This window comes from Paramormyrops kingsleyae, chromosome 18, assembly GCF_048594095.1.
Source record: "Paramormyrops kingsleyae isolate MSU_618 chromosome 18, PKINGS_0.4, whole genome shotgun sequence".
Classification (NCBI taxonomy): domain Eukaryota; kingdom Metazoa; phylum Chordata; class Actinopteri; order Osteoglossiformes; family Mormyridae; genus Paramormyrops; species Paramormyrops kingsleyae.
In genome coordinates, this window is record NC_132814.1 from 5,850,405 (window position 1) to 5,866,435 (window position 16,031).

The 16,031-nt window shown below is 45.9% G+C and overlaps 1 protein-coding gene across 1 annotated transcript in view; it reads left to right on the forward strand.

Annotated features, from left to right (window-relative positions):
• The first annotated feature begins 2,894 nt into the window (after positions 1-2,894).
• The window catches only part of LOC111852908 (fibroblast growth factor 11-like), a 29,073-nt gene continuing 15,936 nt past the window's right edge, over positions 2,895-16,031 (forward strand). Inside the window, exon 1 of the mRNA XM_023829282.2 lies at positions 2,895-3,775. Within this exon, the coding sequence (XP_023685050.1) occupies positions 3,583-3,775 (193 nt within the window). The 5' untranslated portion in view covers positions 2,895-3,582. The remainder of the gene's footprint in view (positions 3,776-16,031) is intronic.

Sequence of the window (16,031 nt, forward strand, 5' to 3'; positions counted from 1 at the left end):
GATTTGCATGTTCTCCCTGTGTCGTCGTGGGGTTTCCTCCGGATGCTGCGCTTTCCCCCCATGGTCCAAAGACATGCTGACATTAACTGGAGTTGTTAAATTGCCCCTAGGTGAGAATGTGTGTGTGCCCTGCGATGGGTTGGTGGCTCATTTTTGGTCATTAGGCTCCGAACCCCCATGACCCTGAATGGGAGAAGTGGGCACAGTAAACAGATGGATGGATGGATGGATGATTGGGAGCCAACGGGCTGAACAAATAGTCGGATGCAGTTCTTGTCGTGGTAGGTGACCCCGCCGATAACCAAACAGATTAAGTGCCACGTTAATTTTTAATATTTCTCTTTCATTAAATCCTTCCAGCACATAATCTGCAGAGGTTGATTTTTATAGTCAGAAACTGGGTTACGTTTTAAAACAAGCGATCTGTTCACCCAATACTAAGACATGAACGCACTTAAATCTACTTATTGGACACAGGCAAACACTGTCACTCACACACAGATGTTAGCTAGGACTCCTGACTTTGGTTATATCAGACTGTTGTCACTACAGCTCCAGACTAATGAGCAAAGGAGCCAGAGGTCATGGAAATTAAACATATAATTTCTGAAGGTTATGTAACAGAGAGGGGATTACACAACTTCCTGTCGTCTCTGCAATATGATAGAGAGCGAAAGAGGAAAACAGAGAGGATGAAAGGTGATAGAATAAGACAGATAGGGTATTAGTAGAAGTAGACAGGAAGGTTGAACAGTTATTAATATACACTTATTACTTTGTGGTCTCATGGTGACACCAAATAGTTTAACAGACACACAGGCTGATAAAGCAGAGAAAAACACAGAAAGATGGACAGGCAGAGAATCTGACACTGCTCTGTCGTGTACCCATTCAGCTCTCTGAGGCTCGACCGACAGCCACCTCCCTGCTTCTCTCTCGCTCTCCTTCTCTCTCTCCGGACCTGCAGCATTCACTCTTTATCTGCATGGCTTTACTGTAAACATGGTAATGAATTTAGAACTGTGGAAGAAATCAGGGGTATGAGGAAGACAAAGAAAGGGAGAGTGGAAAATTCTGTTCAGAAAACAACTGGAAAAAATGACTGAAATCTGTTCCCACGTCATTGGGAGAGGAAGAGAGACGAAGCAAGCGAAGGAGGATGAAGTGGACATTTCTCTCTGTTACCACGTTAACAGTCACATTCCTGGTGCCTGTCAGTGAGTGGTCAAAGGGTCATGACCTTGGGGAGGTAATGGTGGTAGGACATCGCTTGTTCCTTATGTGAGCAATTCCACACCAAATAAAGTTTCATTGACTGTTTCGCTGTGAAATTAGAAGCTGATTTAAATTCAATTCATGTTACCCTTGGAGTTGAAATGATTGACAGCTCTAACCTTTCTGACCTTTCTAACATGTGAACTCAACAAAGCACACAACATGACAACACCACACCCTGGAAGTCTGAAAGTGAACTAGATACGCAAAAAGAGGTAACCTGCAGATAAGGCAGCAGGGGCTGTTGGACATGGGCTTTTAACCTGGTAACTAACTGAGTAAAAGAGGTGGGATGTGCTGTAATTCCCCCAAAGGAAAAGGAATCTTTTACCACAAAAGCGCAAAGAGTTCTCCAATATCCTGCAGGTGAAATGTTATGAGTGATGGATATTAACGTCTATTTACATCTGTGTTAATATGTGGGTGTGTTTGTTGATTTATCCTTCCCCAGTTTTGTGAGGACACATGAGAAATTCAGACGCCCTCACAAAACGGCTTTCTTAACTGGAAGTGCCAGTTGTCATCTGTTTTTGAGGGTTTTATTTTTTAAAAATTGACTTATACACACACACACACATGCACACACACACACACACGCACATGTAGGGTAAACATACCCTTATGGGGACTGCTCATTTATTTCAATGGGAAAAATGCTAACGCTAACTATGACAACCTTAACCCCTACCCTGCCCTAACCATAACCATAAGTAACCAAACAAAATACAAGAGTTTTTGCATTTTTAGTTTTTATAGCAGTCAACGATTAATATAAAATAGAGTTTTCCCTTATGGGGACTGGTCCTGGAAAAAAACGGATATTTATCACGTTATGGGGACATTGTGTCCCCATAAGGATAGGTATACCTGCTCGCACACACACACACGCACGCGCACACATACACGTACACACACACACACAAACATATATATAAACACGAGATTTAGTTGGAAGTCCCATGCTGACAGAAATGTACAGGTGTGTGTGGGTGTGTTTGTGTCTGAACAGGAGAGCATTTGTGACAGATTGTTTGTGCATTTTTGCCAGGTTTTCGGAGGTACTGATAGCTGAGAGCATCCTGAGGCAATGGGCACATAAACAGCAAGATGAGGGAGAAAAATGAGGGGTGGGACTGATGGAAGAGAGGGGGAAGGATGGATTTGGAGTAGGAGGGAGAGAGGGGAATGGATTTTGAGTGACACAGAGTGTGACAGAGAGGGAGAGAGAGAAAGAAGGGGGGGACTTACAGGCAGTGAGAGAGGGATGGAGAAGGAGAGAGAGAGAGAGAGCATGCTGCCGGTGTGGACTCTGCGATTCGTTATCGGCGGCTGCATGGATGATGATGGAGCCACGCGCTCGCTCAAACACACGCGCGCACACACGCGCACACACGCGCACACACGCGCGCACACGCATGCGGACTGCACTCTGCTTCTGCTGAAGGGGACTGCTGGCGCGCCGTAGCAGTGTGCGTTTGCGTGTGTGTGAGCTTACAGCCCGTGACCTGCTGCACTCCACCGTCCATTCATCCCCTCTGTCTCTCCCCCCCCTCCCTCCCTCCCTCTCTCTCTCTCTCTCTCTCCCTCTCTCTCTCACTCTGCTGCCCCGCGTCTGAAGGACAAGCACATAAAGGCTGGGATGCCGCGCTGCCCTGTGGAGCTGGAGCCCCTGTTCCTTGAAGCCCCCACTCCGAGGCACTGAGGACTGAATCAGGGTAGACAGCCACCCCCTCCCCTCCAGGGAGTCTGAATGTCACCTTCTGTCTCTGGCCACCGCTGGGACTTTCCACAAGCACCCAATCCAGCCATCCTGCCTTCTCTCTCTCCTTTTTTTCTTCTTGTTCCTTTTTCTTCTTCCTTTTACGAGGGAAGTTGGAGATCGGGGGCAAGGCGCCGTGTCCGTCCGCCGCTGGCGTCTTGTCACCCTGGGCAGTTACTCCTTTAAGCGGCAGTGGGGTTTGGAGATGAAAAGAGGGACCTGCTTCATCTGAGGAGCTGCATCCTGGGCCATTTCTCCAGCATTGGACCAAACTTGTTGGAGTAGCGACGTACCTGGGGAGCAGCGGGGGAGCAGCGGGGGCCCACATGCCTCGCTCCTCTTTCTCTCCTCACTTTTCTCTGACTATGTAACCTGTTGGCTTTGGAGCTTTTGCTCAGTTTCCCTCGCAAACTTCTCCGGACCCCCGGCGCTGCCCGTCTCACGGAGGGGCGGCTCTCCTCTCGGCTCTCCCTCTCCGCTCCTCTGGGGGGCCGGGCCAAGGAGGGTAGCCGAGTCTCCGGGGGGAGGCCCCCGCCGGTAAGGGGAAGATGGCGGCGCTCGCTAGCTCCCTGATCCGACAGAAGCGCGCGGTGAAGGATGAGCAAGCGAACCGGCCCGTCAGCAGCAAACGCCGGCCCTGCCCCAAGAGCAACAAGTCGCTGTGCCAGAAGCAGATCCTGGTGCTCATCTCCAAGGTGCGGCTGTGCAGCGGCCACAGGGGGCGCACCCAGAAACGGCCCGGTGAGTCTCCTCATCTGCTAAACACCCGGGTGTGACTGATGGCTCTATGGTGGCTGGATTTACAGCCTGTTTCATGGCTGCAGATCAAAACCCCAAGAGAGTTGTTATAAAATATTACAAAAAAAAAAAACTCATGAAAAATGTCAATTAAATTAACTTAATGTCTGATGGGTCCATTGTAGGAGTGTACAAAATCAATAGCATAGCACTGAAAGTTGCTGTACATAGTGAATAATTATGTCCACGCCATATCATCCATCAACTTGCTATATGCAATTGGCATACTGTAAAAATGAATAATGGTAGTGACATTGTCGACAGTGAGACACAAAAGTCTTAGACAACAGTTCACTGTATTACAGGGCTAAAGCAATGTGTTAATCGTCTAAATCATCACTAAAGCTGTTTGGGGTGGACCCTTATATATTTCGTGGGGGTGCGGTATGGTTTTGCATGGTGCATTTGGTGTTGTTCAACCTCCCCCAGGGGTACTTTTGTTTACTTAACCAAGCCGGATATTGGTGCACTGGAAAAGAGTATTTATAAATATGTATTTATAAGTACAAAGGACACAGTATTGTGAGTACATGCAAATCTAATCAGCATGTGACGCTGGTTATTGGATTAAATAAGCAGCACAGAGTGCTCAAAAATACAAGAGAAGAAGTGTGGAGAGTAACTACGACTTATAATTACACTGGAGTCAGCAGAGAAAAAGGAGTAAATGAATAACTATTAGCGTGAGCACAGAAAATTTGGGAAAATACTATTGGAATTATGTTGCAGCTGAAAAAAAACATCAGTCACTTTGAATCACACAGCATTTCCAATGTTTTGTGCATGAAAATGCATGTGAGAGAGTTGCTGTCAGCCTTGATAACAAACTGCAAATCAGCGAGGAGCAGCTGAAAATCCCTAGCAGCTACACGGAGCAGATAAACATGACAAACATCCCGACAAATGAAAGTCCTGCTTTCAGGATTTTCATCTGCAAACCTAGTTCTTTAGTTCCTATCTTCATTTCCCGCAGAGATTTGGTGGCCGATCGATGGCCTCTCCTGGCATTATGCTTTCCTGCTTTTGTTTTGCTTATTGACAGCGAAGTAAGTCACAGAAACACAGTGAGTGAGTAGTGAGTGAGTAGTCCTATTCAGAGAAGTCCTTAACCTGGCCATGTTGGCGGCAGGCCATCGTTACTCTCCAATGCTGGGGTTGTTTCTAAAAGTGAAGGTATATTTGGCAACACAAATATGCTGTAAGGTGGTGACAAAAAGAGAGACACACAACTGGGGTCACACACCCACAAACGAGCAAAAGCCCACAGAGAATCACACGCACTTACACAAACACACACAATCAGACACATTCACCCAAACCATAGGCTAAGTGAAAAGCATGTCATTAGTGAGCAGGCAGATCAAGGTGCAGGGATGGGTCACACGACATCCCATGCCTCACCTGAACAGGTGACCACGCCTCCCTTATGTTCCAGTGCTCCAAGGACTTGATCATCCTCTGGAGTCCTGCAGCTATGATGATCCACCTCTTGTCAAGGTTGTTCTGTCCACCGGGGAATAAAGAGAAGCAAGAGATGGAAACCTCATTTTCTGTCACACATTGAAAGGAGCTGCTAGTTTAGCAGAATCCAGGTCGCCGAGGGGGTGGGGCGGCTGGTGGTGGTGGGGGGGGGGGGGTCATACTTTAAACTTCATTTTGCGTAGTGTTCCTCACAGCAAGACTGGCATGAGCGAGCTTCCAGTCTGTGCCACCCGTTAATGTGTGGGATATGAGGCCTGTTTTGGGCTAGCCAAATCGCAAACACGCTATCAGAACCAAACCAAAACGCTGACACAGCCATTGTTATGCCGACTGTGTTACAATAACAAGATACTGACCAAAATGGTGCAGTCTTGCTGTAGCCACCAAACCAATATACTGACCTAATGAGAGCATGACTTTGTTACTATCCCACCAAAAACACCCCCAGACAGTCCATGTTTCTGCTCCATACCAGCTCCCAATAGCAAAAATGAGGACTATCTGGCTGGGAGCTGGGTGGGAGTGAAAACACAGACCGTCTGGAGGTCCCTGAGGGTCGAGGTGAAAGACACTGCCAAAGAGTGCAGATAAAGTTAAATCAGCTGATGTTGGATAAATGATAGTTGGTCCATGTCAAGTGCACTGTGGTGTCCTTTTTGGGCCTGGTTTAATCCTGCACTGGGGTTAGACATTCTCTGAGGGGTCTCTGAGGGGTCACCAAATGGCCAAGTCTGCCAACAAGTTCTCTGCAGAACCGTCAGAGTAGTCAGTAAGTGACTACTTTGGCCAGACATCATCCCATTATAGAAAGATCTTAAAAATCCTACAAGGCTTACATAGTGTCTAGGAGTCTGTAAAGAGATTCAAATGCCTGCAGAGTGCTTTGTATTTCCACTATCATTATTGTGCAGTATTTCAGTCTTATATCTCGTCGCAGATTGTTTTGTTGATCAACAGGCAATCAGGGTGAGAGTGCTACAGATCTTATATTGCGAGGCAACACAGTGACAGGCCCAAGCAGATTAGAAAGGGCATCTGATGCTGGGGTAGAGACTGTAAAGGATGGGATGTCAAGAACTAGTGATGTTACCACCATGTATGATCTGTCATTGTATGTATTCAGCTATTTTGTGTTTGGTCCTTGGGGCCTGGAGAAGAAATATGACGACGAAAGGCGACAGAAATCCTTTTTACATTCATAGTATTCACCCAACCCCGGGGAGGTACTTAGCCATCCCTGAGGTCCTGGCTGTTTTCTTCGTCTTAATAAATAAATCCTTCACACTCCCTGCCTGGTACCGCCACCGTTTACCCCCCCACCCCCCTTGCTCAGGGACACCTGAAGTGTACTGTGAGGGAGTAACTGCCGTAGGTGGAAGGTTCGGGTTCAGAAAGTACAAATCCAGACCAAGATTTTGTTTCAAACAGCCAGTTGAGTACTCTGTCAGTGTGACTCTTTATATTCAACTGGTTGGTTGAAACGAAACCTTGGTCTGGATTTGTACTTTCTGAACCTGAATTTTCCACCTCTGGTAATTGCTTCTGAAACCATATATGGCTCTGACAGATGCTCTAAATTGTCCTATAGCCTCTCTCCTTTGACTTACCATGTCTTCATTCCATGTGTTCAAAACTCCACCTTTGTCATAAGTATGGAAAGCTAAAGGCCGGATGCTAGATTTCTGATATGGATATGTATGCTCTGAATTTGCACGTACTCAAGGTGCATTTTGGATCCCCAGTCCACAATATGCAAAATTTAAGTAGACAAAATATTACGTCTACTTGACCTGAAGCAAGCAAACTGCTGCTTTAACTCTCAACCTAAATTATTTCAGTAAAAACAACCAGATGAATGAGCCAAGCAGTGCAAAAAGCTATTTCCAGCAGGTGGAACAAATGAATAATGCAAATATCTTCTCCTTCATTAGTCTTCCTTGAACTGGTGAACCATACCAACCATTTTCACTGTCTTATCTGAATGGAGAAATGGCTCAGAATGAACATTAACTTTTAGGCGATCAGGAGGTCAATGATTGCCGTCTTTTGAAACAGCAAGGCTTTCAAGGGTTAACATTTGCTCACAGCTGATTGGCTCTGGGAAAGGGTCATAACGCCCCTGCCTTCAGTTTCTGATTTGTCTTGCTCAGCCTTTGCAATTGACACTTGTCACTGCAGTAAATATCTAAAGCACATACACAGCCCATTGTATAGCTGTGGCAGGAGAGATGTGTGCGTGGAGTATTAATATGGGGACATTTGTTAGGTTAAGAAGCAGAGGCAGAAAGGAGGGAAGGGGCCCTCACATGCTCTAGTAACACCTCAGCACTCATCTGTCGGCTGTATTGACTGAGTGACAGAAAGTGCTGTGTGCCGTGAATCTTAAATGGACTGCAGGTATGTGAGGAGGTCATCGGGAGACGCTGCGGAAGGGTGACTGTCAGGTCCACACCTCCGCTTGCTGACTCCATAACATCTGATCAGACGCGTGGTGTAGTGTGGCTCCTGCAGGGAAGGCGGGGCCCCAGCCTGACTCCTCCAGCTGGGTGAGAGCCCATCAGGGGCACCCAGCGCCACCTCCCAGACTGTAGCTGAGGACTGAAGGGAGGATGCTGCAGAAAAGGACGGCTAGCTGTACTACTGGAGAGCTTGCGCAACACAGGCCATGACAGCTAGCATTAGATAGCTAGCCCTGTAAGAGGAGAGCTAGCCCTGCTACTGCATAGCTTGCCCTGCCACTGCACAGCTTGCCCTACCACTGGATAGTAAGCCCTATCACTGGAGAGTTAGCCTAGTTAAGGCCATGAAAGCTAGGCCTACCACTGGACATCTAGCCCTATCACAGGAGAGCTAGCCCTGCCACTGGACAGCTAGCCCTATCATTGGAGAGTTAGCCTAGTTCAGGCCATGAAAGACAGGCCTACCACTTGATATCTAGCCCTATCACTGGAGAGCCAGCCCTGCAACTGGACAGCTAGCCCTGCCACTGAAGAGCTAGCCCAGCTCAGGCTGTAACAACTAGCCCTATCACTGGAGAGCTAGCCCAGCTCAGTACATGACAGCTAGCCAGCTAGCTTTATTACTGGAGAGTCGGCCTAACCTGTGGCCAGAAAAGCTAAAGCTAGCCCTATCATTGGAGAGTTAGCCAGCTTGGAAAATCAAAACTACTGGGACGGCTGAATAGAAATGAAGAACGAAATCCTGCACACTTAGCTTTCTTAATGGCTTTCCGTCCACTGATAGTGTAAGAAAATACGTTTATGTGAGTGAGCTAAAGCAAAGCTATGATTTCACATTTTTATGTGAAAAACTCAGCATGTTTCCTAAGTACAGTAATTGTGTTTCCTCCTTTAATTACACTAACAGCACAATAAAGCGAATAGCTTGTTATGTTGACCTAGCTTCCGCAATGCCAAGGCTGGACTTACACATGCCGTAAGGGGGCTGTAGGGGGGGCCCAAAACGTTTTTCTCTGGTTGTTACAGAAGTGTTTCATTCTGTAGGTAGGACCCAACAATGAGTTTAGCCCAGGGGCCCCCACCCCCCTAAATTTGGCCCTGCCCATCATATTCACACACAGCCACGGCCCAGGTTATGCCATGCAAGACTGCAGCCTCTGTGCTCTTGATATTTCTTGGTCAGTAGAGAGGAAATTCAAACATGAGACAACAAACTCAAAACAGTAAAAATTATGATGACGAAGCAAAGGCTTGTTTTGCAACTTCAAAGTACTTGGCCAAGCAAATTCTTGTCCTCACGTGTTGTTCTTACTCAGTGTACTTGTACAACAATATCACGTAGTTTCTAACACAGTATGGTGACTTTGTATCTAATAGAGTATTGTCATGCAGTATCTCACATAGTATCTGACTCGCATGAGAATCTGATGCAGTATTTTCACCAAATATACTCATGCAGTATTTTTAACACAGTATTCTTGACACACTATTCTTGACACAGTATTCTTGACACAGTATTTTTAACACAGTATTCTTGACACACTATTCTTGACACAGTATTCTTGACACAGTATTTTTAACACACTATTCTTGACACAGTATTTTTAACACACTTCTTGACACAGTATTTTTGACACGCTATTCTTGACATAGTATTCTTGACACAGTAATCTTGACACAGTATTCTTGACACAGTATTCTCAAACCATGTTCTCCAATTAGACTTTAACCAAAAAGTCAGGTCACCTTGGAGACTTTATCTCCGTCTGTCGAGGACATCGATGTGATGGACGCTGGAATACATGTGTCCCCGTTTTCAATTAAATCTTCGGTGCAGGTTCTGCTTGATAATGCTCCCTGATAGGAGCATGGCTTAGATGCAGCTTATGCCATTATGTAATGAAAAAAAAGAGATTGGACTCACTTTGTAATCTCTTAAGAATTACCTCCGAAAAAAACAAACAATTAGAGAGAGGACATTGGTGTGCGGCGGCGTTTCTCATTCCGAGGGCTGGATAGGAAGAAGGCTGACATAAACCTCAGGACACGCTTTCAAAGAAAAAAGAACAAATTTCAGATGACATATAATTACCCCTAAACTAAAATCAGAGGCGACATGACCTTTGGCAGACATGCGGTGGCCTCATTGCTGTATAGAGCTGCAACTAGATGTCTCAATTATTTCACAGGCCAACACAGCAGAGCTTTGGGCTGGTCCATTCCACAGCAGACCACACATCCTTACAGTATGTTGCTGCAACTGGGCTCCTTATCATGACCTTGGTCATATTAATACTTAGAGCAGAGGCACTGTGTTAATGTGACATGCACACCTGCGTTTGGCCCTCTGTGACACAGTGCTCTGCATGTAGATGACTGTTTAAACTAACTTCTCATGGTCCACAGCTGAAATGGAATTAGTGCGTATTTTGATTAGACCCGGCAAGGACACATTTGGCACAACCTCTACGGGGCAGGAAATAAACCAGGGAGAGGGAACAGGGGAGGAAATGGGATCCCATTGTATGAATTATACGAGACAAATAAGCATACGGTTATGAAGATAGTCTTAGCTGGAAAAGATTATGTTCATTGTGTGCGAATCTAAATCTGAGTGTTTGCGTGCTGTGTGTGTGAGAGTGTGTGAGAGCTTGCAGTGTAAGTTTGGTGAGCTCCATTCTGGGTAACTTATCAGTTAACCCATATTGGGCAGGAAGAGAGTGAACACACAGTTCATCCTCTCAGCGCTGTGATTCAGACACTGTGCAGAAGATGCTGTTAGAAAGACGCTGAAGTCAGCAGTCTGAGATAGACGCCGTGGAGGAGATGCTGTTATGAAGGTACTGGATTCAGAACTGTGAAGATGACGCTGTGGAGGAGGATTCCATGATGAAGACCCTGGATGGGCTGCTCGCACTGTTAGCACTGTGAGGAAGACTCCAGACAAGCCGTTTGTCCCGCTAACACTGTGAAGAAGAGTCAGGGTGGAGTAGTGCTGAGTGGGGGAATCGGAGCACTGGATCCTCACTGCAGCACGCAGCTCAGGTGCCGTTTGTTCTCTTTGTGTTTGGCCTCTGTGGTGGCACTGGGGGAGGGGGGCACCGCTGCCCTGCTTTGTCAGCAGAACCATCCACATTTCAGTGGGAAACAAACCCTCGCTACTGTCCACCTGAAGCCTGAACCAAACAAATCGGTCCTATGTTAGCCGCTGCGCTAACCCCAGCATTCGCCAGTTTGTCTCTCAGACCTCGGACACGTGTTACATCATTTACCCAGAAGTCTCTGGTTAACTCTGTTATTGCAAATAAAAGGCACCCCTGTGCTAACTGGGCATTCCTGGTACATAAAGTATATCACCTGACTCAGCATCCCACAGTTTAAATGGGGGTTAAGAGGAAAACTAACAAACATACCTGTACCCTAAAAGTCACAAAAACCACTTAGCTTTCACTTTAACTTTTTTGGCCCGTGTGAGAAGTCCTTAATCAGCAGCATCTTTAATGACTCCACACCTGAGAAACAAACCCAGACACAAGGTTATTGTGTGCAAGAAAACCCACCCATCTAATCCCATCCATCCAAAGCCATAGTCAAGCAAGTTGCTGCTCATTGGCTCAGCCTTTTGCACTTCCTGTTGTTCATCTCAGCTTCCTGATGCTCATAGGTTTAGCAACTACTGCTGATTGTTCATTGGAGTACCTACAAGGGCACCATTCTTTTGTACAGCAAAGATTTCTCCTGTCATAATTAGACTTCCCATTGGCAGGGCAGGTTGTGGCGTTATGGATGGTGGAAGTCAGTCAGAAAAGTGGAAGACTGTGGGATCGGGAGAGATCCAGGGCTTCACCATCTAGCCTCAATCACCACATTTACTCTAACTCAGTCTTACTCATTTCTTCTTCTGCTGATCCATCAGAGGGGTGGTGTGCAGCTCCGTCACTTATGGGTGTGTGTCCGTATCTGCAAAGCTGTGAGTTCAAATGACATGGCCGGTAATGTCACCACTGGACCTTCAGTGAGGCCCTTAACATGAAGCCCTCCAGGAACACTGATAGATCCGGCTCTTTTATTCTCACTTGTATGTTACTTTGGATAAAAAACATCTACTGTACTACAGGGGTGTCAAACTGCAGCCCTGGGGGGGCCGCAGCCCTCTTTAGCATAGTTCTTTCCCTGTTCCACCACAAACGATTCAGCTCAACAGCTATGTGGTAATTAGCACATGAAGTTCAATCAAGTGTGTTAAACGAGGGGAAACCAAAAAATGTGCAGGGCTCCGGCCCCCCAGGACTGGAGTCTGAGACCTGTGATCTACTAGATCGGGTAGAAGAAACTGGCCTCTTTGCTCGTTATCAGCACCTGCATGCCTCAATCACTGCATCATTCCTGCGCAGTGACTCTCAACAGTGGGTGTAATTAGAGAAAGCGTAATGCTTAAAAAACACCTCCTCCTCAAGGCTAATTTATGGCTGAAAAAAACACAGGAAGAGCCACGAGCTAAAGAGACTAATTACAGGGTACCGATGTGTGAGATTACTGATGAGCAGAGTCCCCCTCCTTATGGCCAACAAAGGGTTAAGAGCCAGAATTTTGCAGGAGAATTGTTTCTGGCATACAGTAAATAATTAGGGATGTCTGGGTGTAACAGAATGTAACATGTAGCAAGTGCAATCGTTTGCAGATCATGCGCATTGAGGTGAGCAATACGTGATGACAAGCTTTGGATTAAACGCAATGTCACATTATCGGTAAACAGGCTCCCAACATCACACTAATAAACTCTATTTAGCTACAGTAACAGAGGAGCTCCTCCAATCAGAGAGGGGGAAACGATAAAAGGAGAGAAATAAAACAGCCTTATTTCTCCTTGGCTTTCCGTCAAATTTCTGTTGATTACATTTTTCTTTTCTTATAGGATGAGAGATCTTTCTGGAATGCTCTAATTATCATTAGGACCAATGTGTCACTGCTGAAGGAGAGTGAAGGAAAGGAGCAGAGAGACTGGGTAATAGAGAAGGAGAGAGAGAAAAACATAGAGGAGACAAATGAAAGTGAGAAGAAAGGGAACGAGAGAGAGAGAGAGAGAGAGGGCCAGCTCAGCACTTCAGTGCTGAGGCAGTGAGGGACACCCAGCAGCCCAGCGGCTCAGAGCCCCTCAGAAACGGCACATTTTTGTGCTTCACTGCTCGGCACCCCAGGTATAAAGCTGAACTCCCTGGGACTGCCTTAGAAGGACAGTGCTTACATACACAGGTCATATGCTTCCCGCCAGAATTATTGCCACCCTTGGCAAAAATGACAAAAAGAGGAAAATGTCTCTATTGTCCAATAGCCTGCTCTTGCACTCATATTATGAGAGAAATCTAACCTTTCACTGAGGTAAATGTAAATATAAGAAAACAAATCCTATTTTTTATTATCAAAACATATAATTGTAATGTCACAATTACTGGCACCTTGAAACATTCCCATGAACAAATTTTAATTAATAAAAATATATTATACTTTTTACAAGCACGTCTGTATTTTTATGAAATCTTAGGCGGTGATGTACGACTTCCTGTTCCCCTGGGGTATAAATATGAGGTGCAGGCCAGACCCCTTTAGTCATCTATCAACATGGGTAAGACTGCAGAATACATAAATGAAATTAGACCAAAGGTTGTTGACCTACATAAATCTGGCAAAGGCTATAAAAATAGCTGCACACTTCGAGAATCCTCATTTCCACTATTAAAGTAATAATTAACAGGTCTCGAACATCTGCAGCTGTGATTAATCTGCCTGGAAGTGAACACAAGCCTGTTTTGCCTTCATGCGCAGTGAGAAGGATGGTTCAAGAGGCAAAACTGTTTTCAAGGAACACAGCTGGACAATTGTAGCACTTGATTTCATTCTGAGGTTATCAAATCTCCAAAATATCAAACCACACAACTGGCTGGGGTTTGCCAAATTTTATTGAGTTTTGTGACGAGATGAAACAACACTAATTTTTTTTTTGCGACAGAGGTTCATTGAACACAGAATTAATGGCCATTCCAATCACCTGATCTAAATCCCATTGTAACTGTGAGGGGCGAGCTGAAGAGGAGAATTGACAAGTGAAGTCAAAGAACTCCAAAACATCTAGAGAGATTTTTATGAGGGCGTGGTTTCTGATCCATTCTGTTCTTCCATCTCATCCAGCAGACTGGAGCAGAGTGCTGTTATCGTGGCGAGTGGGTCCTACAAATTGCTACGTCCATCCATCCATCCATCCTTTGGTGGCAATAATTCTCTCTAATACAGTGTTTCTCAATCCAGTCCTCAGGGACCCACAGACAGTCTATATTTTTGCTCCCAACTGGGAGCTGGGAGGGAGCAAAAATGTGAACTGTCTGGCAGGAAGCTTGGAGGGGAGCAAAAACATGAACCGACTGTGGGTCCCTGAGGACTGGGTTGGGAAACACTGCTCTAATATGTTGAGATCAAGATTGACAGATACAAGAAGAGAGAGTTGGGTGAATACAGACAATAAGGTGCAGACATTACTCACACACACAAAGTGAGTTTACAGAAAAAAATCATTACAGAAACAGGAAGTGGGGAGCGGACACCGATTGTGTTAATGAATTTGGCAGAGAGGTATAAATTCATTGCATATTTGAGTAGCGGTTATCTTTTTATTTGATGTGTGGGGGTGTGAGAGAGAGAGGAAGCTCAGTGGAGCTCAGTTTCATCATCCCCTGGCCTTAGATGGGTGTAAATGAAGGGCAGGAGCAGTGCAAACTGATCTGCCCTCTGTGTGCAGCCCAGACGCCTTGCAGGGTTATGACTCCATGAGCAAATGAATTACGTTCTTCCCTTTATCCGCCCTCTCTTTTGCTCTGCTTTTTTCTCCCAACCTGTCCTCTTTACTTCCTTTTTCTGATCTACCCTCTGCGTTCAGACTTGATCCCTTGTGTAGATACGACAAAGAGAATGAATAAATCATGCTCTTTCCTTTATTGCCCTCTCCAGTTTTTTTCTCATCCCATCTTCTTTCATTCCTTTACATCCCATCCTGTCCTCCTTCATTACTTTTTATCCCGTACTGTCCTCTCTCATACTCCTTCTCATAGCTTGGATCGGAAGCATAAATACTCCCTTAGTTTGTCTCTCCATCTCTTTCTCAGCACAAATCTTACCAATTTTCCTCCGCTTTGATTTTTCTCTCTCCGCCTTTCCCACATTCCCAGTCTTCTTCTTAAACATGAATGAATGTTACGTTTATGTAAGACACCAAAAGCACTTTACAGGACCAATGAGGAGCCACTTCAACCACGACTGTGTAGCCCCCACCTGGATGATGTGGCAGCTGCCATTCGGCAGCAGTACGCTCACCACACAGCAGCCAAGATGGTGATGGGGCAGGAGAGAATACACCAGTTAGATATAGGACATGATTAGGAGGCTGGATTTGAAAGAGCCACCTCATTTCAACCAGGGCATCGGGGTACCACCTCTACTCCTTCAACAGATTTCCAGGGGTCTTTTATGACCTCAGAGAGTCCGGACCTTTACGTCTCATCCGAAGGACGGCACTATTTTTACAGCACAGTGTCCAGAGCACTGCACTGGGGCACTGAGACCTACACAGACGACAGGATGGTGCCCCCTGTTGGCCAAACCAGCACCTCTTCCAGCAGCTACCCAGTTCTGGCCTCCATTTCGATAGTATATACGTTTTTCAATATACTGCAAGCAAGAGCATGCGTGCGTGACTGTGGGGGAGTATATTCATATGTGCACTCACTAGCTAGGAGCTCTCAGGGTTCCTGTAATGAAATATTTGGAGCTCCGTTCACCCAGAATGCCCCTCTCCTTCAGGAATGTGCACATTTGAATGTGAGCTTAGAAAAATGATGCATGTTGGAGATTCGGCCGCCGAGATCAATTTGTTGATTTTCTGCTGCGTGTCTCAGTGCTGCCCGTGACAGGAGTTCAAGAACATTTAGTCAAGACTTTGAAAAAGGTGGTGATGGGCAGGAGGGAGGGGGGGGGGGTGGGGCGCATGTATCAAATGAGGCCTAAATAAGGCCAAGGTCGATACACATCTCTCACCTCCCAGGAAAACACCCAGAGTCACATCTAAGCAGCCTGGGGAGGAAGTACATACTCGTGTATGTCAAGTCAACACTGACTGCACATCCTTAAACTGATACTACAAACTGCACTGACAGATGATACTAGAAGCAGAAACTACTGACAGCAAGCACAAGCTACTCTTGACCATTGAT